The sequence below is a fragment of the Crocuta crocuta genome, unplaced genomic scaffold, assembly GCF_008692635.1.
Source record: "Crocuta crocuta isolate KB4526 unplaced genomic scaffold, BGI_CrCroc_1.0 scaffold587, whole genome shotgun sequence".
NCBI lineage: Eukaryota > Metazoa > Chordata > Mammalia > Carnivora > Hyaenidae > Crocuta > Crocuta crocuta.
Window position 1 is genome coordinate 1046711 of NW_027532403.1, and position 25299 is coordinate 1072009.

Below are 25299 nucleotides of genomic sequence, written 5' to 3' on the forward strand. Positions count from 1 at the left end.
TTAGTTGGTTAAGCGTCCAACTCTCGATTTCGGTTCAGGTCATGATCTTATGGTTCATGGGACTGAGCCCCATGTTGGGCTCTGTGCTATTAGCATGGAACCTGCTTGGGATTCTCTCTCTCCTTCTCTCTGCCCCTCCCCTGATAGAGCATGTACACATACACTGTCTCTAAATAAATATACTTAAAATAATACTTGTAGACATATTTGTGTACATTCTTATTTCCTTTGGATAAACTCAATAGAATAACTGGGTGCCATTACTCTAGTATTATGTAATATATAGCCTAATACCTACCAGTGTGAATCTTGGAATCATTTTTGTCAAATTACAGGGAAGATCCTATTGAGGTTAGTAAGGGGAAATAACTAATGTATGTATGAATATGGTAACATCAAACCCTTTATGGAATAGAGGTGATAGAAATAAAGCAGAAGCTAAAAATGTGTTTTCTTGGGGTGCCTGGGTGGCTCAGTTGGTTAAGCATCCAATTCTTAATTTCAGCTCAGGTTATGATTTTATGGTTGTGAAATCAAGCCCTGCATTGGGCTGTGCGCTGGGTGTGGAGCCTGCTTAGGATTTCCTCTCCCCACTCTCACCGATTTGTCCCTCCCCTCCAATAATAATAATAATAATAATAAGTAATGTGTTCTTGTAATTTGACAAAGATTCTTAAGTTTATTTAGGGACGAAAAGAGGAATAACAGTGAAAGACTTTACTTTTACTGTTACTGGAACACACATTACATGACACTGGCATTGAAAGACTGTGTTTCTATATAGATAATTCTGTTTCCTTTATTGAATCCTTTTCCCCCTGAAACCAAGTGGATGTTAATTTGTATCAAATGCCTTTTTGACTTCACTCAAGATCATCTTTTCTGTTTACATAAGTTTGTGTTTTATCACAATCATTTCCTAATTTGAAACCTTACTTGCACTTCTGGAATAAATCATACTTTGTCCTAAAAACAACCTAACAGAATATCAGTGTAAAAAGGTTCAGAGTTTTGCAGTTGCCTTCTAAAGGAAGATTAGTCTATAGAGGTCTTTAAGTTTTAAAATATTCTCTAGGTTAACTTCTGGTATTTTGCAATGTAAGGACTTGGAAAATTTTCCATCTGCCATGTGCCCTGGCATAGCACCCAAAACAAATGAACTTATGGGATTTCTGTCCATTGAGAGAAACTACTGTGGCATTTGTCACTTTCCCAGATATGTACTTGGTAGCAAAGGATCACCATAGACATGAATATGTTGTAGTCATCATCTTGGTGACATTGTGTTGCAAAATTGGTTGACACAGAATGAATGTGTTTTGTATATTCAATCTTCTTAATGAAATCCCAAGGAAAATATCAATCCTGCTACTAATGACGATAAATGGGCTTTGCACTCACCAAGAGCTCTTACTCCCAGTAGTACAAAGCTCTTCTTGATTAATTATTTCAGTCATCCTCACAGTTGTCCCATGAGGTGAGTGGCTGAGTGCTTCCTCTTAGGCAAAAAAAAACAAAACAAAACAAAACAAAACAGGTAACTAATTGGATTTTCTTCTGTTCTACATTCTGGGTTCTAGAACCAGATAGCTATCTTATAGAGACTGCCAGTACGTCCACCAGTGGACCTGGGTTTCAAAATCAAAAGCTTCTTTCACATTTGAACAGCAAGCTAGGAGCAGATGTGGAGTAGTAAAGTTGGAGAGAATTTTGATGAGTTGGGCAAGATGCTATGAGTGGATTAGCCTAGATCTGGTGAAAAGAGACAGGCAACGGCTGAGTTAGTGTCTTGGCACCTCCATTAGAAGTGGTAATCCAGTGTGTCAAAGGTTTGTTTTTGCAAATATTTTAAAGAGGCATCTCTTTGCTATTTGTACTTACTCTTCCCACAACATTGTGCTATCTCGGGTTCTTTCTACAAAGAATATCTGTCAATCCCGGCTTCCAGATGGGGGTGCTGGTCCTTTCTCATCCTGCCCTAATGTTTTAGTGGCTGGGGCTTTTCACAGGGACCATAGAAGGGTAAGATGTCTGCTTCTCAGTGATACCTCTTAGCCTGTGTCCATCGCCCAGTGACCATCCATTTTTCTCCAGGTCACTTTTCCTCATGCTGTCACTTCCCTGGAAATGGCCTTTCTGCAGACACATCTTGTCAGAGGAGCAGAGATACAACTAAAACTAGGTGTTTATCTAGTAGTCACCTCATCCTTCCTTTTACAATACACCTTTCTGTCTTCCCCAGTAGTTTTTTGTCACTTGAGCTCTGTCTCTTCAGTTAGACTGTAAGCTCTTTGGCTGAATGATCAGGTCAGGCATGTTTTTTTTTTTTTACTAAACTCCCTTTAATTGCCTCCACGTCACGCTCTCAGCGCTGCGGTGTTCAGGTGCACAGTAAAGGCGTGTGGTTGATCTATTTGCTATCCATACTGTCCGCAAATATTGCCTGTACTTATTGACGGTGCCATTTTAACTTTTTTCCCTTTTTCTTTCATTAACTGAAGGTTTAGCTGTCCTACTTTGAGTTTTTCCTCCTCCCTGTTTTTCTTTTCCTAAAGTTCCCCTGAAAGGGAGGCCTTTAGAATGTGAAGAATTATGCCGAAGTTGTGCAGTGTACTCAGGGTGGGGACTAATTATGAGGTTCAGAAACCTCTTCAGGTGGTTTCTATGGCACGACTAAAATACGGCTTTCCTAAATTGAGAACAGCTGGGGCTGTGTTGCTAGCAAGTATAAGAAAGTCGGTGCTGGGGCTCTGTGCTGTGAAGAAGTCTTTGCTCTTTCAAGCTTGTGGAGCCTCAGCCAAAGGTACCCTCTCCCCCTCCGTGTCGCAGTGGTGAGTGCCTGGAGCTGGTCCCTGGGGTGACTGTTTCTATTCCTCAGTAGAAATTGTGCTGGCTGCTTCAAAATGTTGTTCCTTCCTAGTTTACCATGTCCGTTGTAGGATTTGACCTTTCTCGAGTAACAAATGGAGAATGTGTTCCCTGATTGGAAACGTAGCTAAGGCTTTGTGTCTCTTTCCCCTGTATGATTCTGAAGGCTGTCAGCGTTCCTGACATGTGGTGTGTGTCTCTAAATACAAAAGGATAAACTGAGGCAGCGCTGTCTTACGTATCTTGAACGTGTAATTCTTGAATGTGTTCTGAGAAGTGGTCATTTAAGAAGACTCCAGTTTTTTAATGCGGAAATAAAAAGCTGAGTCTTTGACAAATGAAGAGAGTAACGATTATTCAATGCATGTAAGCAACTCATCACAGTTTTTTATTCTTCCGGGTTCATAGAAAAGCTGCAGTCTTAGGAAAGAATGATGTAGTCTCTGGAGAGGTTCTAACTGATTGTGAGTTCATGATTAGCAACATGTAATAGTGTCTCATGAAGTATTTGCCAGGTTGGGGCCTGACTTTTATTTAAAGAAATTTTAAAGGGATTTATTATTAAAATGTTCCTGTTAATACAGACATCAGCTCAAAAAAAGACTAGAATTCCAAGATAAAACGGCTCAGTATTTTACAAATAAACTCCATCTCAACAGCTTTCACCATGTTCTGACCATATATTTATAAAGCAAATGGCTTTGGTATTTGCTTCCTTATTTTGATAATGCTTTTGTTGTTTTGGATGGTTGACAATTGGACACGCACTGTTTCTGAACATAGTTTTGTTTTATTTTTACAGGTGGGTGAGTAGCAAGAGAAAATTGGCTTCCTTTCTTGAAGGTGGCGAGTGTATAGCGGGTAGCTGCATGGAAGGAGCAGTAATCAGATGGCCACCTTCTTTGCTTTGTGCTAGGGAACAAAATCAGCTGTAAGAGTCCATGTGGATTTCAGAAATAGAGGGATTTGAAGAAGTTAACTTTGCACAAAGAACAAGAACTTTACCATCTCCTCTTTGATCTGAAGACTGGGGGACCATGGATATTATAGAGACAGCAAAACTCGAGGAACATATGGAAAACCAAACCAATGATCCTGCAAATACTTACACAAGACCTGCCGAACCTGTTGAAGAAGAAAACAAAAATGGCAACAGTAAGCCTAAGAGCTTATCCAATGGGTTGCGAAAGGGAGCCAAAAAGTACCCGGACTATATCCAAATTGCTATGCCCAACGAATCAAGGAACAAATTTCCCCTGGAGTGGTGGAAAACAGGGATCGCCTTTGTGTATGCTCTTTTCAACCTCGTCTTAACAACCGTCATGATCACAGTTGTGCACGAAAGGGTGCCTCCCAAGGAGCTCAGCCCTCCACTACCAGACAAGTTTTTTGATTACATTGATCGGGTAAAATGGGCATTTTCTGTATCAGAAATAAATGGGATTATATTAGTTGGATTATGGATCACTCAGTGGCTGTTTCTGAGATACAAGTAAGTAGGTCTAATAATTGCGGGGGGGGGGTGTCATAAGTTTGTATTTAAGGGAGTAGATGTGTAATTGAAATCATCTTCCTCAGTTTTGTCTGGTAAATTCAGTCTAGCCAGGCATTTGATAACAGGAAGCCATGGAAAGATCTACCTCATTGAATAAGTAAGCATGTGTTGAGCAACTGTGTATCAGAGGGGCAACTATGAGGACACTACAGGTACACTGTGGTCGGTGATTCAGAGTTGAATTTAAGGTGCGGTTCCTGATTTCAAGCAACTTGGCACTGTGGTATCTGCATGATAAATCAAGAGGCTTGGAAAGGAATGGCATTCACTTCATCATGCTTTTGTTATTTTAGGCTTTTAACAGGTGGGGAATGGAGTAGCCTGGGAAGTGTTTTTCTCATTACTCATAATGTGATGACTATATTGGTCTGTAGTCAATAGCATTATTTGAGGTTTGGTTCTATTCAGGAGTTCTCAAATTTTATATTTCCTTTTCTTTTGCCTATTGGCAACCCAGTCACAAGAGTTTAAGAAATTTAATTTAGACGTGGGTCCATGCAGTTTGGGCTTTCGACTTTGAAAGTAAACACACTGTCCAAAGAGCGCCTCAAAGGAGCTCTTAGTTTACTGGTTTCAGTCTCCTTGTTTTGAAACAGGAGCAATCAGGAAGTAGGAAGCCAGGTACTTTTGCTTTAAAGACGCTTAAAAATAGGACATAGCTCTGAAGTGGTTATTTTTTCTTCCCTGTGAAATCTCACTGTTAGTCCATGAAAACAAGTCCCCTCAATTTCACCCCCTTTTTCACCTCATTAATCAGTCAGATATTTGCTCTCTACTAAGATTCTAGCAATTAAATAACTAAAATAAAAGTTTGATTAAAGCATTGCCCATAAACTGAGGCTTTTGAAAATGTAATATATACTTAGTCTGTACATGCTGTTCAAAAATTCACAAATAGGATTTTCACATTAATACCAAAAGATCAGTTTAAAAAATTTTATGTTTTTTTATTTTATTTTTGAGAGACAGAGAGAGACAGCACGCAAGTGGGAAAGGGTAAGAGAGAGCGGTAGACACAGAATCCTAAGCAGGCTCCAGGCTCTGAGCTGTTGGCACAGAGCCTGACACGGGACCTGAACTCATGGATAGTGAGATCATGACCTGAGCTAAAGTCAGATGCTTAACTGACTGAGGCACCCAGGTGCCCCACAAGATCATTTTTAGAAGACAGAATTTATGTTATATTGTTCTTGCGATTGGTTATCGCTTTGAAAATAGAAGAATTCAGTCTCTCTTTGCTGAAGAGTTCCCCAAATTCAGGTTTGCAGATTTGAAAACTTATGCCACAAACCAAAGTCATTCCTAAACATTTTTTTTAGTATGTGTAAGTAAAAGACAGCTATCAACTGTCTTTTACTAGAACTTTTCGATGCCAGAGTTGTTAGTTATGGTACGTTTTATGCCAAAAGCAAACAGTACATTTGTTGAACTTTAGTGTTTCTCTGTTTAGTTTCTACAGTTGACACTCAAAATAAGACAGCCTGCATAGACCAAAGGTGTTTGCTTTCTCCTTTAATTTAGACCAATGTTTTATTCGTATATATGTGAAAAGAGACATTTTCCAGGGTCTGGCAAGTAGCTGGCTTCCACCTAGAAACACAGTCTCGATTTATTTGAATCTTCATCTAAAGAGTTGTTATAAACTGCCTCTCCATGACCACCTGAGATTTTTACCATGCCATAGCTGACCACAAATTTTAATGGCACCTACTGTTTTGGTCACAACTCATCATCAGAAATTTGTTGGGGAAATCATACGAATTTTCTTTCATTTTTGAGGTAGAATTATGTATTTTAGTAACTAGGAGAATGATTTTTATAACCTGTTTTGAACATCCTGGCTGAATGGGAAATCCTACTTGTTCTCTCTTGCTAAAGCACCTTCAAAGACGTGGGAAAAAAACATTAGCTGTAGTTATTTTTCTAAATAAGGTTGCAGAGTGCACATTTTACCTTCTAAGTTAATTTTCAGTTCTGAGGACAGCTGAACTCAGAATGCTGGAATGAATATAATTAACTCGTAATAATTCCTGCTTATTACTACACCTTGTCTAATAGCAGGGAGCACACAGTTCAACACTTTTTGGGTCTGAGCTAGAAGCAAAGGATGAATGGTTTTTCACTTAACCAAATGGAGAGACTCAGCACTGTCTGTTGCCCGTTTCTTTTCAGTACTAAAAAAGGCATAGTTAATATAGCAAACCTTTGAAATAAATGGCCTTGCACTAAATAAATACTTTTCTCTAATAGCCTAGGTAGTTTTCTTCTCTATATTTTGAGCCCAGAAACCCTGGAATGTTCTTAAAATAGCTACTGGAAACAGGCAACTAAAATTACATTTGTACATAATTATGTAAATTAGAGGTCCCGATGGTTACCTGAATTAGACCTTGATCCAAATCAGATGAGAGTCTTGAAGACAACTAAAAATATGCCACCTGCCTGAAACTGCCTATTTTTCCAGAAGTCTTTGATCAGTATTACTTTTGAAAGTTTGAGAGCTCTGAAAATGATGGACCTGGAGTAATACAGTTTAGGTGCTAGAGAAGTTTCGAGTAGCATTTCTAGGGGCTTTATGGACCCTATCCATCTCTGAATCCCAGAGTTTATAGACCCACCCCTAACTGCATAAAATGACAGCATAAAATGAGTTGTCATCTTCAACTGGACATACGGACACTCAGAACCCTTGAAGCCCACTCAGATACCCATGAGGCGGTGCTGCAAACAGGCAGACCCTTTCCCTGAGGAGGATGGTGTGTTAAGAGCCAACTACTGGGAACCCCCGCGTTGGAGTGAGGACTTTGTGGTAACAGGACAGAGACTAATGTCAGTCAAGGCAACTGTCTCCACCAAAAAATATAAAGTGTAAAAGAACTTGGGGGGTTTTATTTTTTTAATTAATTAATTTTTTTTTTTTTTTTTTTTTGCTTTTTTGGATCAAGGTTGAATAAAACAAGGGTAAACTACTCAGTTTACAGCCTCACTGTTAAATGTCCATAAATCCAGAAGGGTACTTTGGACAGTTTCAAACTATAATTCTCTGAAAATCTATGTTAAGTTATAGACAAAATAGTTCATGCTCAAGTTGTGAAAATCCTTTTGGATGGTCTCCAAATAAAACTTGCTTATATAACTTAGGTTAAATTAGTTGTCCCATTTCCCTATGTGTCCAATTATATAGTATCACCTTGGCTCATTAGTTAATTCCTCTGTGTCTGTGGCTCTTTTGTGCCTTTGATATGTTCTCAAGAGAAGGTGTTATTAATGCAGTGAGTTGACCGAAAACGTAGAGCAGTTCATTGAATTCTTTGGCACAAAGAGTGACTTTTTTAGGAGAGGTGATTGTCTAGAACCCTGAGTCAACCAACTTTAACTCACCCGCTCCCCAAGGACACTCCTTTTGGGTACCAACCCGCTGAGATTTATCACAGTATGTGAACCTTTGTTTCTGAAAGCTGCAGTATGGCTTCTCCATGGTTTCGTAGGGGTGAGCGGTTCACAAATAAGCCTTTGAGCTGTGAAACTGTGGTCTGTTAATGCCACTCTGTATTTTTCTTTATTCTGTTAAACATTGTTTGATAATGCATTATGCTCAGAAACAACGAGTAAACTTGTTTTTCCACATCCCTGTTTTCCCTTTAGGTCAATAGTGGGGCGCAGATTCTTTTTTATCATTGGAACTTTATACCTGTATCGCTGTATCACAATGTATGTTACTACTCTTCCTGTGCCTGGAATGCACTTCCAGTGTGCCCCAAAGGTAAGCGCCTCTGAATTACCATATAGAGGAGATGAAGAAAACTGTTATTGAACACCTGCTCCCTATTGACATGCTCTTTAGACACTCTGATATGTGTTAACTGCAATCTGGTATATTTTTTGTTTCTCTTTAGACCTGGGGGGAAGAAATTTAAATTGTTCTTAAAATGTGTGTCTTTGTGCATTAGAAGTTCATTTTCTGCTAACTAAAGTTACAGTGGGGTGGTCAACTCTGTTTTTTTACTTTCTTATTTACACATTCATTCATTCATTCATTCATTCTTCAAGTATTAAGCTCCTGTTATGTACCAGGCCGGCATTATAGTACCAGCAGTGATCAAAACAAAGTTGTTCTTCTAAAGCTTATATTCTATTGGNAACTTTCTTATTTACACATTCATTCATTCATTCATTCTTCAAGTATTAAGCTCCTTTATGTACCAGGCCGGCATTATAGTACCAGCAGTGATCAAAACAAAGTTGTTCTTCTAAAGCTTATATTCTATTGGGGGATGGCAACTGAGAAATAAATGCCTAACTCCTCACATGATGATATGTCAGGTTGCTATCAGATGAATAACAGAAAAGCTGAGTAAGGGTGAGAGCGATGCTGAGGATAGGTACTACTTTATAGAGAGATCAGAAAGGCTTATGTAGTAAGAAAGCATTTGGACAGGAAACAAGATAAGGAAGTGAGCCATGTGGATGGGGGGAGCCCAGGCCAAGGAAATAGCTTAGTCACAGTAGATTCAAAGGTGGCAGGAGACCCCTGTGGCTAAGTAGAAGTGGGAAGGGTGGAGGTGGTATAGGCCATGGGTTCCCTAGGCCCTTCGTGGCCGACTGAACATGAACTTTAGTGGTGGTGGTAGAGGCAAGGAGAAGTCATTCAATTCAAGATGTATTTTGAAGGTAAGGCCAACAGGACGTGCTAATAAGTTGGATATGGACATAAGAGAAAGAAATCAAGGATGACCCCAAAGTTTTCAGCAGTTGGAAGGCTACAGTGGCCTTTTGCTGGGATACATTGTGGGAATGACTACTGAAACTGACTACTAAAGCAGGATTTAACAGTCTCTCCAGGTAGAGTCACTTCTTGAGAGAGCTGTTAATCATCTTAGACCCCAGTATGCCCTGGTTTATAAAAAAAGAAACGTACAAACCATGTGCTTTCTGGACAAGGGAATGAAGTCTAACATCATATTTTACTGAACACTAAGCAGATGTCCAAGGTGGAAGGAAAAATAGAGTTGTTCTAAGTCAACAGTCTCCCTCACCAAATATAGGTGTGGTTTGGAGAAGCTATAATTTTCCAAAGCCATCAAAGCAGAAAGTATCTGTAATGAAAACAGTGTACATATTGAATTCAAACATTGGCTGATTTTTAGTGAAACTAATTTAAGGCCTGGGAGAAGTTGAGAAACGTAGGAAACACTCCTAAGGGGTTATTGGTATGTGTTAAATGAATAAATGGGCACAGAAAAAAAGGCAAGCCCATCCTGGTAATGGATGAGGTTTGCTGAGATGAATTGCTATGATTATAGAAAGAAAGTAAATTAAAGATTATCCTCCCTGGAAGAGTTGCAATTTTGAGAAGCCACATCAGTAAACATACCACTGGATCACCAAGCTACAAATACTCCCAAGGGAAGCTTTGGTGGCATCCTAAGTAAACAGCCCCCATGTTCATTTGTCAAGACCTCTTTCTGAAGCCTAAGCAGTCTGTAGGTACCTGAATAATGGTCCAGTAAAACAAACACAAATCATTTTGACTAGAGGTGATAGGGTGTTATGGAACAAGAGTGAGAATTGCATTCTAAATGTGGTTCAACCACTGGCTTTGAGTGCTCCTTAGATTTTTGTGGTCACAAGGCTATTAGGTAACTTAGCTGCCTCTTCTGTTGCTGAGTCTACAGAATGCCCTTCGTGGCTATGAGCAATGACAGAACCACATATACGAAACCACTCTCTGTGAGATGGTGTCAAATCTAGTCCTCAGTGCCGAATACAACCTGTTACTCACTAGATGCAATCACCACAAGTGATTTCACAAGATTGGTGAAATCCTTGGCTTTTCGGTTTCCCAGTTGCCTTCTCCCTTATCTGTCCTGGGCTTCGCTTTAAGTCTTTTGCTTAAATTTGCTTTACTAAAGCCTCAACACAGGCTTTAGTTTGCAGTCATAAAATGTGTGTTCTGAGAAATGTGTTTAAATCAATTTGGGCCCAGTTATTAAGATGTGCATGAAATTATTTAGCCTTTCAAACCCATTTTGTCACATACAAGCCCAAGATGCTGGGCTGAGATAGCTGTAGTCTGTTCCCTGAGAAAGCTTTCTGCACACCCTGGCCATAGATGTGCAGAGGAGTTTTCTTCTGAACTGAAGGGACAGTCTACAGGGTAAGTTCTGGTTTGGCAGCAATGAAGTTGGGGTGTCTTATACTTTTTTTTTTTTTTGGATGGGCTGTGGCATACAGAGGTGACGGTTCTTGGAACCTGTAGAACACTGAGCCTCTGTCTGCCTTGGCTCTTGTGATTAATGCTTCTCCTCTTAGCAGTCTGCATCTTCCGTTCCATATCCAGTCATGGCATAGAATGGTGTCTGAAAAATCAGGAAATTAATAAGAACTCATAAGTGGTGTGCTCATAAGCTCATAAGTGGTGAGCGATGGGGGTCCCAGTGAACCAGAACAAAATTAGAAAAATAAATCCATTAATCCCAACTCTCACCATTGTTTTCCCCTACCTTCCCTTTCTACCTCCCTCCTCTGCTCTTTTTACCACCCCTTTCTCGAGCATGAACTAACAGCTAAGATAGCAGTGACAGGATCGAGGAATTAAGAACTGAGAAAAGACAGAGCAAGGAGAGAGAGTGCTTTCTCTGTTTTGTATTCTGTAAAGGCATAATGAACCCAGTGCTATCAGAAATCTCCATTCACCCTTGCCATTGAAAGGAAGAGGGGAGAAAAGAATGTGTGGTAATAGTTTACCTCCTAGTTTGCTTATACCTTTGGGTCCATCTAATCCCGGGTAAAGAGACTGATGGCATTAAGTGTTTCTCCCCTTAGAAAATTAAAGAGTATTGAGTTGGGATGGGTGAGCGGATAAAAATATATAAGGGTTTTGAAATGAAGAGTCATGTGTCCTTTTAAACTGGAAACACAACAGTTGGGCAGTGTATGTACTTTTTTATTTGATCTCCCTGTTGACAGTTGTTTGTCCCAACCATGTGACAAGAAATTCCTGAAGGACTATGGTTGATCTGATAAAGCACGAGGCTAGGTTCTGTCTTGCACATGAAGGGCGTATCCATAATTTTATGTAGTTTACAGCACACATTTCCTGAGGTGACCCTGAAATGAGTCCTGTAGTTCTGTCCACAGTACTTCTCTTCCTCAAATATGGATCCTTTACAGCCTTCTAGATCCTGTCTTTTCAAGGCAGGATCACCTGCTACATTTTTTTTATGTTTGTTTATTTTGAGAGAGAGAGAAGGCGAGCATGAATGGGGAAGGGGCAGAGAGGGTCAGACAATGAATCCCAAGTAGGCTCTGTGCTGTCAGCACAGAGCCCAACGTAGGACTCATACTCACAAACCGTGAGATCATGACCTGAGCTGAAATCAGGAGTGGGATGCTTAGAAGATTGTTTCTCACCTTCCCCTCTAATCATGGTTTATGTCATTTTCTGTTACAGAGCTTTATTCTCAATTAGAAACCAACAACCATGGTGTGTTTATCTTTTAATGTGGGTTGTCTGAATACCGGAAAGCTTTCCAGATCCATGAATTTTTTTTTTATCAGGAAATGTTTAGGCTCCCAAGTTTTGGGCAAGGAATCTTGCCCCAATTCCGACTCTACTGGATAAGATGGTTTTCTACTTGCTTTAGAGGCTAATTGAATTTCTCTCCTCCCACACTCTGCTCCCATCCATCTGTACACACCTACCCAACCGTCACCCCCATGCATCCACTTGGGCAGGGTGCTACCTATCTTTACCACCAGTGTAACCACCATCAAGCCTGGACTGGCCATGCTTCAGGGATCATGACTGAGTATAAAAGACAGCATGTCATAAAACAACTGTCTTCCCAGAGTCTCAGATGAATAGTCATTAGTGGTCTTTCTATATTTCTCTTCTCCTGTGTACTATTACCTGAGTGTTTTTCTGAATATTATTCTTTGATTTTCTAAGCCTCTTCAGCTGATGCTAGACTAATGTGAAACCCTGGCCCCCAAGCACTTCAGTTTTCCAATTTTCCATGCCTACTATTTTGACTAACTCAGCCCACTACTCCTTCCCATATACTAAAGTTTTAATGGGATATACACTTTTGACTACTGGGTCAAACTCCTGTCCTGGCCCGTCATTGTTTCCCATGTCATCATGGTGGCTTCTGCACCATTGTTCTCGGGAGCTCTCTTCTGACCCTCTATGATAACATAACATGCAGATTATTTCTTTGGAGGATGTTTTTCCTGATCAAAGCTACTCATTTTTGAAGCTGCCAATACATCTCTAATCCATCATTTTCAAACCTGTTTATTTAATGTGTCACAGCTCCCCTTTTTAACTGTGAAAAGTTTTGATCAGATATTAATACAACTATTTGCACACTTTCCGCTGCCCACTTAACACAAGGTCTTAATACACTTTAGAATATTAGTAATGTGGTATTCAGCTGAATCAAATATTAACCATCTGAAACCCTGACTTCCCCCTACAAAGAGGACAGAAAGTAGCTTTGATTTTTTTTTTAGTGTATAGCTGTGGTGAAGTCATTGGTTATTAATATTTTTAAAAGCTTTGCCCAAGGACACACTACCACCAAAACATATTATTAGTAACATATTGAATAATTTAAAACATGTCACTAAAACTCGCCAATAAATGAATAAAACCTAGTTTGAGGAGCTACCGCCTTGGGTTCTTTTTGACTTTTTAAGTTAAAAAGAAAGAACACCACCTGGTGACCTCTTTTTTTTTTTTTTTGCTGTTTTGTTGTGTTTTGACCTTTCTAAGTATCCTACAAATTAGGCTGAAACGTGATTTTATCAGTTTGTAAATTTTCTTTCTGATCTTGTGTCATTCAGCTCAATGGAGACTCTCAGGCAAAAGTACAACGGATTCTACGGTTGATTTCTGGTGGTGGATTGTCCATAACTGGGTCCCATATCTTGTGTGGAGACTTCCTCTTCAGCGGTCACACCGTTGTGCTGACACTTACTTATTTGTTCATCAAAGAATGTGAGTACCAATTCATTCCCACTCTGTTGGCTGCTGTAGTGGGAGGGATCCCTGGGACCTCTTACCCCATTGGGATTGATAACTATGGAAGGTACAGGTGTGCGAGTGTGTGAGAGTGTGTGTGTCTGAGTGTATTTAATTCATTTCAGCTAGTCCTATGCGATTTGAACACAGGAGGTGATTTGGCCCTGGATTCTCTAACATTTAAAGTGCCTCCAGAATGTCTCAATCCTTCTTTAGAACTTCCCAAGGTACGAGAAGCTACTTTAGTGTTGGAGAACAGGTGTTAAGTCTATTACAAACAGAATCTGTGCACTGGAAAGCTGAATTGTAAATGACTAATGAGTGTGAAATGCCCCTTGTGTGAAACTTACATTCTATCATTGCAGATAATTTAATGTTTGCCCCTTTTTTTAGATGTTGTCCCATTTCAGTTTCATCATTTTCCAGCCGACTTCTGTGGTTTAACAGGCATCTTCGAAAAACATTTTGCCAATATTGATCATTTCTACCTACAGAACAACATGGAAGCAAGAATGTACAGTGTCTTTCCACATTTGTACACTGAATTGCCATTATACAAAATCCTTATGCAGCCCGGCAGCTTTCATGCCTGGCACGGTGCCTCGTTCATCGTGGGGGCTGTATTTGAGGTTAGCTGCCTAGCAGATCCCATCGTTGTAGATTTCTGAGGTTGGACTTCTCTAAGCCCATCATCCCAAAGTCCTTTCAGAGTAGGTGATACCTTTTCCTTCGTTTTTGCAAAGCTGGTCAGGTTAACTTTCCCCTTTAGTTCCAAGATACTCCATATTTTTATTTAGAGCTTTATCTCAACTTCCTTCACTTCCTCAGCAAAGTAAAGAGGGCTTTTGGCAAAGACCAACCGACGGTCACCTGCCCTCCTGTTGTCTTGCTGCTTCTCCCCCTCTCTTGGCCTATCATTAATCCAAACAGGGTTAACCTCACTTCATGGCAGTATGGACATCAGAGTTTATCAGTCAGTGACACATAAGTGAGTTCTCGTCCCATAGGCTGCCTGGGGTTTCAGGTTCCAGTTCCACTTTGAAGGCTTTTAGGACAAAGGCTTGAGATTCTATGCAGGAGAGGAAGTCTTTTTTTTTTTTGGTTAAGAAATGTGTAGTTTGAGTTGTTTCCTTTGTAAATGCTACACACACACACACTTAGAGTGGGGAAAGTAGTATGTTTGATGCACAACCTTTATCGTGCCTGACATTAAGCTGGCGGCTGTTCTGGACATTTTCCCTTATTTCTGTCCTCACATTTCTACCGGAAGTGGTAATGGGGAGGAATCCAAGTCTGTTTCTGCACCAATGTCGGGGGTTGTCTCTTCCTTCGATGTGCATCATTGCATTTCTCATACCTAGTTATTGGTTCTGATGAACCCATAGAGTGATCTGTGTTGTTGATGCCTCTAACTAACTTTTGCTGCAAAAAGTTCCACCAGCGTGTAAGATCAATTCTTTTCCAGTCCCGAGGTGCACTTGTGTTATAGGAGTTTCTCTCTAATCTGAGAATCATAGGAAACGTAGAGAAGAAGATAGGGGGTAAGGAGGAGCTGCATGTTGGAACGAAGCCATGGTGAATTACAATGACGAAAAACACCCCAGGAAACTGAATGTCAATTTTAGAAAATAACCGAAGACCAAGGGATGCTAACAATAATAGCAAATAGACATTATACCCTGTGCCAGGTACTGTTCTAAGTCTTTGATGCAAAATAACTCATTTAATCCTGCAGCCACCCCATGAGAGAAGCACTATTTTCCCTATTTTTCCGAGAGGACACTTAGAGAGAGAGTGACTTCCCACGGTCCACAGCTGGTAGTTGGAGGATGGGGTATTCAAACTCAAGCAGGCTGACCTCAGAGGTTATGCTATTAATTTCTTCGCTCTGTTTAGAATATTTGGGAACCCAACTTGTCTGCTCTTACAAAATTGTCAAAGAACAGTCTGGATATATGGTTCATTATTGTTCTTTTACTTCACGGCAACTTGTGGTTATTTCTATGAAGGCTCTGCAGTATGTAGAGATATTTTCTTCCCACAACATGATTTTGGCTTGAGGTTTTAAAAACTGTGTGGGTTTACATACAGCAGTGAAAGAATTACATTCTGACTTTTCTACTTGTTGGTAAGGAATGAAATGGCAAATCTGTAAGGCCGAATACAAACCCAACTCTAGCATCAGTTCTGTACACAAGCAGGGCGTTCCACGTGTGTGCCCGTTGCTTATGCAGTTAGGAGAAGCAACCACCTTCCAAATTGTGCCACGTGTTCTTGTTCTGAGTAAGCAGGGGCTCCAAATGGTTTCTTTGAGCAGGCTGCTTCTAGAATCAGATGCATCATTCGTATGTTTTTTGTTTTCCTGCCTTTTGATCGGTTTGGTCTCTTTCCTTGTTTGCTCAGTTGTCATGAACAGATTTTAATTTAGTCAAGAGAACAGATGAAAACTTGGGACCAGGACCATTGTGTGGGCTTTACACAGCGGGGGAGCTTTATACAGTTGTGCAAATATTCTCAGGCCTGAGTTCCTTATAAAATCAGCCTAAAGAAATCAGCCTAGCTGTTAGTGCCAAGCGCCTTGCTAGTAGAGAGGGAAAAACTCCCTCCCTCCCTTCCTCCCTCCCTTCCTCCTTCTTCCCTTCCTTCCTCCCTCTCTCCCTCCCTCCCTTCTGTCTTTCCTTCCTTCCTAGGATGCTACCACACAAAGTCCACTGTCTGTATGATTCAGTGTTTGTAGAGCTAAGATCCTAAACAGGCAGTGGTGTGAATTAATATTTGTGTTCTCCTCTTTCAGCCTGATATTATTTATTCCTATGGTAGAATGCGAAAGCAGAAAAAGTTACTATTTTCCCATTTCTATTTCAAAATAGTTTATATTAAATCTTTTCTTTGGCTCAGCTAGGATTCTCAGTGAGCGAGCTATGGTCCCAACATGGTAGCCTAATTGGGACTACATTTTTATGGAAGAGCAGTGTTAGTATTATTTCCAGCCATTCCTAAAACTTCATTTTCAATTCCACAAGTACTAAGTGACCACTCGGCCTACCTCTTTACTCCTTGTGTATTTCAGCTTTGCTTCTTGTAGATAAACAAATACGGAATAGTTCTGGTTTGCCCAAACATTTTTAACTTCTAAGGTAATAAATATCAGATGAGCTTATAAGCAGAGGAAACTGAGCTTCTATGAGGCTTCAGAGAAGGGTGGAGTCTGTGGTTCTGCAGGATATTTCATGAAATCTCCAGATTTCTAAGTGTTGGTTCAATTTTTAGTATGCACCGCCTAACAGAACAGTTACAGGGCCTAGATCTGGCCACCCAGGCTGTAAAGGGTAAGGCCTCTTCCAGCTTTAAAATTCTAGGCGTCTATCCATTATCTGCTAGAACTCTGTGTCAGGGGGAACCAACTGAGAAGCAGTAAGGAGTGCATTCAAAACTTCAACAGCAGACTTTCAAATGCAAACAGGTTGGGGCGTCTGGGTGGCTTAGTTGGTTAAGCTTCCGACTTTCGACTTTCGACTTTCGCTTAGGTCATGATCTCACGGTTCATGGGTTCGAGCCCCGCGTCGGGCTCTGTGCTGACTGCCAGCTCAGAGCCTGGAGCCTATTTCAGAGTCTGTGTCTCCCTCTCTCTCTGACCCTCTCCTGCTCACGCTGTCTCTCTCTCTCTCTCCTAGAAATAAATAAAAATACTAAAAAAAACAAAAAAAAACAAATGCAAACAGGTTTATAAACTTAGTGTTCTACCTGAAACCAAAAGAGCAACAGCTATTTCACCAAAAATACTCTTCATCTGAATGATACCTGGTTTGGTATTTCATCTGGATTTCTGGAAACGGACCCTTTTGCTGTTCTACCGATGTCCTGCATTTAGAAATAAATATCGCTATGAACATAAACACAGTTAAATATGAAATAAATGTGTTAGATTATTAACTTTGTGAGCTAAGAAGGCTTTAAAATAGGAAAACAAAAAAAGAAGCAGCTATTAAAAAAAAAGAAAAGGGAAAGTTATTAGAGATCAACCGGAGGTTGCTCCTGTGTCCTCACCACTTGTGTGGGCGGGCCGTGGGCCGTATGACCACGTCTCACCTGACAGGTGCTCTGGCTCTCTCATCTAGCTGATCAGTATAATGGCCTTGTTAGTGGACTCACTAGGAAGGTTAAAATCCACAAGTGAATGAGCCAGAACCCTAAGCTTTATGTCGGGAGTGTTTCATAGTTGCCGTTAGCAATGACAGTATGAAATTGCTGAGAAGCAAAATACTGCTGGCCACAATGCCATTTTTCTCCCCCTGGAGAAATCAAAGTACGTTTATGTAAGACCTGACATTACTCCTACTTTCTTATTTTTCCTTACATTTTCATTGACAACTACCCTTTCTTTTGACTGCTTTTCTTTCCAGTGGGACTCCTTCTGTGAGCCAGTATGAGGCAATTCCAACCAACCTGATAAACAATTCTGTTCTCTTCCTTATTGAACAGCTTAGCAGCCGGTATTTCAGGTCTAGAATACCCAGGGAGTGACTGTTCCCTGATGTTTGACTATGAGACCTGCTCCCGGCGGTCCCCTTCCTTCTCTCTTCGCATCTGAGCAAATCCCGGGCTGTTCACAGTGACTCATTTTGGATTAATCAGTTTTCTACTTCCAGTGACTTCCTGACCTTGGATTATTCTACTTAACATCATTAGCGTAGACTGTAATCATTAAATCCATCTCTGGGAATCTTATTAACTCTCGACTTCTCCTGCCGTCTAGATTCGCCTCGTCACTTCTGGTGGTATCATTTAATCTGCTGGCTGCTGAGTGCCGCCGGGATCATCTGCATTCTTGTAGCACATGAACACTATACTGTCGATGTGATCATTGCTTATTATATTACAACACGGCTGTTTTGGTGGTACCATTCAATGGCCAATGAAAAGGTGAGAGCAGTCAAATTACTCCAGGATAATCTTCTTTTCTTTAAATGCACTGGCCCCCTTTTCAGGCCATGGGGGTTCAGATAGCTTAGTGGGAATAGCCACCATCGCCACCCACGTGTGTGGTCTGGGTCAGTTCACTGAAACGTATACCCATTACTGCTTCTTAAATGATGTCACCAATATAAATGACATTTAAGGATAAACATGCTGTATAATTATAGCGCATGGTGTTTTACTAATTCAACTCATTGACCCCAGAATTGAAGAAGTGTAAATGCTAAATTAAAATTCAGGAGGCTTCTCTGTAGAAACATCATAGGGCAGCAAGGTAAGACATGCTCCCTGCCCTCAAAGAACTGAAATTTTGAGGAAAAGACAAACTATTTTAAAAAGTCAGGCAAAATAAGCAGTCCATGAATTCCTGGATTTGGTCCATCTTTTGGTGCTACTGTGCTCTCTGGCTTCCCTTCTCTTCCTTTCCTTATTTCTTGCTGGTGCCTTCCATTCCCAGATGACCTATTTTTCTTCCCCCGTTCACACTGGAAGAGCTAGCTCAAATGCCACATCTTCTAGGAAGCCTTCCTAACCCCTGTTCCTGTCATCCCAAAATGGGAAGACTCCTCCCCTTCTCTGTGTTTTCCTAGTCTAGGTGTGTGAGCTTGATGTAAGAGAGTGAGTCTGCAGGGGCATATGTGTGGCTCAGTCGGTTAAGCGTCCTACTTTGGCTCAGGTGATGATCTCACAGTTTGTGGGTTCGAGCCCCGCATCAGGCTGTGTGCGAATAGCTCAGAGACTGGAGCCTGCTTCACATTCTGTGTCTCCCTCTCTCTGCCCACCCTCCCCACCNTCAAAAATAAATAAAACATTAAAAAAATTTTTTTAAATAGGATGAGTCTGTATAGCATAACTTAACTTTGCACAGTCTTGCCATATTGTCCAATGCATATAATTTGTGAGCAGTTGAAATATGCCGTTCCCAAAGGGTCTAAATCCAATTCTCATTTAGCGGTATCCACTGATAGATGCCTTTTGGGGGTTATTTTGTCTCTATCTACTTCCCATTTTATAGACTTCCTTATACTTCCATCTGAATGTCTACTGACAACACCACACCAAAACTGTCACCTTTCCCCTTCAATGTGTTCCACCCTGTGAGCTTGCCCTACACTCTTCCATCTTTCTCGAGCCTGCATCCACCTGCTCACACACGTCCTCAGACCTGTTCCTCCTGGCTAACTCTCGTATCCACTCCTGAGTCTGCACTCTTACTGGGATTGCAGGCAGAAGAATTTGCATGAGCTGGAGAAGAGGGGGGAGGGGGCTGAGGCCAGAAACATGTCAGAATCAGGGAAAAGGCACAAAGACAATTACTGCCTTGTGATCCTGATTCTGCTGCTTTCTCTGTTATGGTACAATGAATGACAATTTAATTAAGAAAAAAATTGGATGCAAATCATGAAAAAATAGGTCTCATTTTCCTTTTTTTTTTTTTTTTTTTAACTTTTTACAGAACTTGAAGGTCTCTTCACAGACTAATTTCTTGTCTCGAGCATGGTGGTTCCCCATCTTTTATTTTTTTGAGAAAAACGTACAAGGCTCGATTCCTTGCTGCTTCTCCTGGCCACTCTCCTGGCCCCCTGGCTGCTTTAAATCTTCATGCAAAAAGTATTCACGGGTTCAGAAGATTGGTGAAGATAATGAGAAATCTACCTGAGGAGCAAAACAAAGGCATCAGCTCTTAAACCAAAAGAGTTAAAAACGCTGTAACCAAAGGTATAGTTTTGGGTTTTTATTTCAGAAGAACTGGCTGGTAAAGGAAGAAGTGGACCAAATTTTGTGTAAAGGATTAGAAAGATGAACGAAGTATTACCCTTTGACTGCTTTTCTGATTCATCCTGAGAAAGGTATATTCTCCTGCACCCTTTCCTTCATTGGTGACAGGTCCCCTCCCCCCACTGGGATTTTACTAATGAGCTTGTTAAAGAGGTGCCAAAGAACATTCTGTACCTTTCCTTATTCTATCTCCACTAAAGCCGTCTACAGAATTTTTTCAGGATTTTTTTTCTCCACGGTCAGAAGAATTTGTTAATGTTTTAAATAAACTCTCTGGATATATACAGCTACTGTGTAAATAGAATTACCCAATGTTGAAAGTGGTTTTAGAATTAGGCTTATTAATGAGGGGGAGATCCATGGTTAGGAGTAAACTGGACGTGAAGTTTGTTTCCACTTTGTCATGGGGAAGGTCAGGGTCGGGTCTGGGAATGTGCACTGCTGCTACCACCCAATGCACTATGTATCACTTTGACTTTATTTTTTTAACTGATAGTTATATAAATATAAATATACCTACATATATATGTGTGTATATATGTATGTATATATATATATAAAGGAAAGGTGATCTAAGTAAATATGGAAGTATTTGACACATCTCACAGATTTTGTGTGTGTGTGTGTACATATTTTCCCTTAGAATCTCTAAGACACATACACAGGACACCTGGAGCTGTTTCTGCTAAACAGGTGGTCCTTGGGTACACGCTTATATGCTATCTGCCTGGTAGATATGCATCTGGTACCCCTAGGGCAGGGCAGTCAGCTGCTCCAGCACTTGCTGAAAACACATAGGTGTGTGAACTGATGATAATGCCAGCTGGGGAGCAAAGCTGCCTTTCTCTCCCGTTCTACCCTGTGAGAGGTCTGTTTTAGAGCTTCTCATTGGAATGCAGAAATACAGTTGGTCACATTTCACTGCAAACGATTTCTTCTTTAGTTACATTGTACTTTATGGAGAAACCAAGGAGGGGTCCAGAAATGTAATGTATCCTTGCCTTTTAGCAAGAGACTCAGCTTCTTATAAACTGGTCCTAAGGACATATGCCACAATTGAGTAATTTTACTTTGATCCTGAACTCACACCACGGTGCTGCACTATAACCTACTGTTGGGATCGGTCTGTTAGACAGCTTATAGCTCCTCAGTAAAGGGGGATCATCGTTTCTAAAGTTCTTTGAAGTGGTGCAAAAAGAAGGTGGATTTTTAAAAATCAGATCGGATCAATGCTGTCCCGAGTTAATCTCTTGAGACGTCTAGTGAGTTTACAAAAAGGTTTGTGGTTACAAAATCAGAGAGGCCAATGAGGCCAATGAGAGGGCAGTTACATTTATATTGAAGGTGAAAATTTTCCTCCACTTAGGAATGAGAAATATCCATAAATTTATTACAAACTGGTTCGCCTTGATCTGATACACAAAATTGACCTTCAGATTGCTTGAAGAAGCACAACACAAATCTTTTCAGAAGAGTCCTTATTTTTGGTGCTAAAATTCTGTGTGTGTATTCAGTATGGCTCTTTCTCTGTGCAACAGAAGAATCACTAAAGGAAAGATAGTTGAATTCAAAGGGAGGAAACAAAACACTCTTCATCCGATTATTTAAAACAAGAATCGAAACCTTAAACATCCTTGTCAGGCTTTGAAATGCAAGGAATTTTCAGGTATTTGTTATTAAATAAACCAATAAGAAATATGTCTGTAGCTTCCCCGATGTGCTTAGTCATAATTCTGTATAATAACTTCCTTTTATTAAATATTGACACTTGTGATATTTAAGGGGTTATGCTTGAAAACACGGAGTTTAGATTCCTGCTCCCTGATTATGAGGAAAAGCATCTGACACTGAAGCCTGGGTTTTATGCATTGATATATTCCTTGAGCATCTAATTCCTAACTTGATATACCTGAGAGCCTTATTCAGCAGTGTCTTGGATAACCTAATTTTCTTCAAATTAAGTAAGGAAAAGTAGGATTTAAAAATCACGGTGCGTGGATTGCCAGAGACCCTTGAAACAGTAAAGCTTGCATTTTAGTCAAGTAACACAGTTTAAAAAAACACATCACCTTTTGAAGAACTTTAAAAACCTCTCTGACCTCACATGTGGACTCTATTGTTCACGTGTTCTTTACATGTATGTCTCATAGATGTCTAGTAGACCCTGAGGAAGTATGTGGTTTGAAAATAAGGAGGGCAAATACCAAAGTTTCAAGATGAGGAAAGAAAAGAAGCAGTGAAACTCCTTTACATTTAGGAAAGCAAATTTGAGGCTTAACCCAACATGCCACTTTAGGATAGAAAACTTAAACCATTATGATCTTGCTTTTGAAACGGTCAATTTTTGGAGCTCCATTTCCTTGCTAATTACAGTACAAGATCTTATCTGTTATCCTTGCTTTTGTAAACCAGTGCTCCTGTTTGAAGTTTTTCTTGTAATTTAGTCCTTCTGTACGTTATCTATCACATAAAATTCCTGTAAATTATGCCATATTTGTTCTAAATTCTTTCAAGTGGAAATGGATTCCTCTATTTTTTTTTTTTGAGCTCCTCCACAGCTCTGAAAATAAAGCATTGTTCCCAGCTCCACCCAAAGTAATTTTAAATTTGTTATTTAATTTTACTGGCATCTTGAGAAACAAGCTATGCTGAGGAAAGAAGGCTATTTTGAGTGAGCCCAAGCCCCTGGTCTGGTGGAATGAGGACATTGTGTGAGGTTCTATGCTGTATACCAGTGCCCCCTTGTGGAAATATGTTATATGACTTAGAATGCAAACTTGGCCACTTTTAAAAGTATATTCTCATGTTTTTAAAGAGCATTTGTTTGTTTGTTTGGTTGGTTGTTTTGTTTTGTTTTGGGTTTTCTTGCCAATAGTCTGAAAACATCATGCAAAAGGAACTTAAAAGGTATGTTAAACCTTGCCCCAAGGGAAAATGTGCTTGCTCAGATCAAAGGGGGTTGCAATTCTAATCTTTCATCCATTTGATCAAAGAAAATTTGCAGACCATTTTACCTCTCATTGTCACAATCATTAATGTCTCCCTTTATAACTACCTATGCTTTGTTTACTTTGAAACACCAGGTTGGCTGTCTTTCTTATTTTTTATTATTATTATTATTATTTTTTTACATGCTAGAGCTCATACAGTTTCGTTTTTAATTAAAAGGTTCACATCTTGTTTCTCTAATATTTTGAACATTTCTTTTTAATTATGTGTTGTTTTTGTTTTACACTGTAAAACCGATTAAAAATTTAAGCTGGTCTTAACACACTCACTTCTGTAGGAAGTGTGAGAAGGAATTTCTTAATAAATGAGTTTACAAGTTTTAAATGAGCATATGATAAGTAATATGCCATGTGTTGAAGGCTCTTCTATTTGTATGTATAAAGATTTCTGGTATTTTTTAAAATGTCATTGTGTTGCAATACTTTAACTCCTTTGATTTACTTGCTAAAAATATTTCTTCTATTAAGAAGTGCTCTTGACTTCAGTACCTAAACACTGAAAATCATGTCAAAGGTACCCAAAGATAAGTTTTTATACAGGTATACACCTTATAAGTTCTCATTTATTTTATTACTCCTTAACTATACTGTGTTCTAAATGAATCATGAATGAGAATAGCTCTTTATTATGGAATTATTTAAAAACTGTCCTTTAAAAGAAAAAGAAGAAACTGTAAACATAATCTAGTTGCCAAGTTGGAATTCATTATTTAATTTACCTCCTATGCAATGATTAATGCTGCAAAATGTATGGTTATGTTACAGTATATTCACAAAAGATATATTATTACAAGGTTTGAGAGGTAGCCAATTGCATTCTTTCGGAAATTTACTGTACTGTTTCAATGTGTTAAGTGCCTTGTTGTAAAGTAAAATGTTAAGTCTAGAATTCATTATTTTCCTGACATATTTTTCATTATGATATATACTGTATGCTATTGTAATAGTTTTATTAAATGCTTATATTTTAATCAAACATGTAAATTTCAGAAGCTCTTTTCTCCTACCCACCAGTACCTTAACCATTGGTCTATCATATGGGCTTTGCATTCAAGTCTGTTTTTTTGTTTTTTTTTAAGAGGACATTATCTTTGTTTAGAAATGTTTTCCATGCTTGTGCTTTTATGTTTGTAAAAGACATTTCAGAAGGAATTTAGGAATGGAACTGTAGTTTATATTTCTAAAAATGTCATTTTACATTTACATTTTAAGTGCCTAATTGTTAGTTAACACTAATTTATGTTTCTATTCGAAAGAGGTTATGTGTACTTGATTTCTAATCTTGGCTTTGCTTAAGAAAAAAATAGCAAAACAAAAAAAAAAAGCAAGAGCCTCTACTTTGTATTTACCCAATAAACCACAGTGACATCAACAGTCTTTTCAAAATTAGTATTCCTGTTTCCTTCGAGTTAAAAAAACTATTTTCTTTAAAGATTTTAAATTTTTGTTTGGTTTTAAGTGCTTGTGAAAACCACAAGAGGATTATTTTCCCCAAGCACTATTAAAATAAGGTGGTAACCTTCAATTAATAGAACTGTAAGTAAACTGGAATGTGTTATTTTTTTTCCCTGCCCTTGGATTTAAGGTGGAAAATAATTCAGAACAATATAAGGTCATTTATGGGAAGTAAAAAATCAGCTACACACTCCAGGATTCTGATTAACATTGTTCATAAAGGGACAGAACCATTAATTCTTCAAAGAAAGTGGAGTCCTTTCTGCTACTCCTAAGAGATGTCATCCTCATGCTTTCACTAAGGGGGCACTGAGGTGATGTCCTCTCCCTGACTTCGACAGTCACTGCTACCATAGATTCTACAAGTTAGTTTTGGACCCCCTGATGAAAGATGAAGAAGCCACAAAGGAAAAAAAACAAAAAGAGAGAGAGGGAGAGAGAGGAAGGAAGGAAGGAAGGAAGAAAAGAAAGGAAGAAAGGAAGAAAAGAAAGGAAGAAAGACTAAGGCATGATGCCCTGGGACAGATTTAGTAAAAGCAGTTGAGTGAGGCAAGGGGAGTAAGATACTATGGTTCAAAGGTTAAGTTATCAGGCATAATTCAGGTTTTTGCTTTCGATTATCCAGACAT

At 39.5% G+C, this 25299-nt stretch overlaps 1 protein-coding gene across 2 annotated transcripts in view; it reads left to right on the forward strand.

Moving 5' to 3' along the window:
• SGMS2 (sphingomyelin synthase 2) overlaps positions 1-24380 on the forward strand; it is a 52111-nt gene extending 27731 nt beyond the window's left edge. Inside the window, exons 1-6 of one of the 2 annotated variants that reach the window (XM_077778474.1) lie at positions 1665-1829; positions 3671-4360; positions 8069-8186; positions 13274-13427; positions 18208-18374; positions 19885-24380. In XM_077778474.1, coding sequence (XP_077634600.1) covers positions 3906-4360; positions 8069-8186; positions 13274-13427; positions 18208-18374; positions 19885-20088 — 1098 coding nt within the window. In that variant the 5' untranslated portion in view covers positions 1665-1829; positions 3671-3905 and the 3' untranslated portion in view covers positions 20089-24380. Of the gene's footprint in view, positions 1-1664; positions 1830-3670; positions 4361-8068; positions 8187-13273; positions 13428-18207; positions 18375-19884 lie in introns of those variants that run through there. The other variant, XM_077778475.1, reaches the window with a different exon arrangement.
• The last annotated feature ends 919 nt before the right edge of the window (positions 24381-25299 follow it).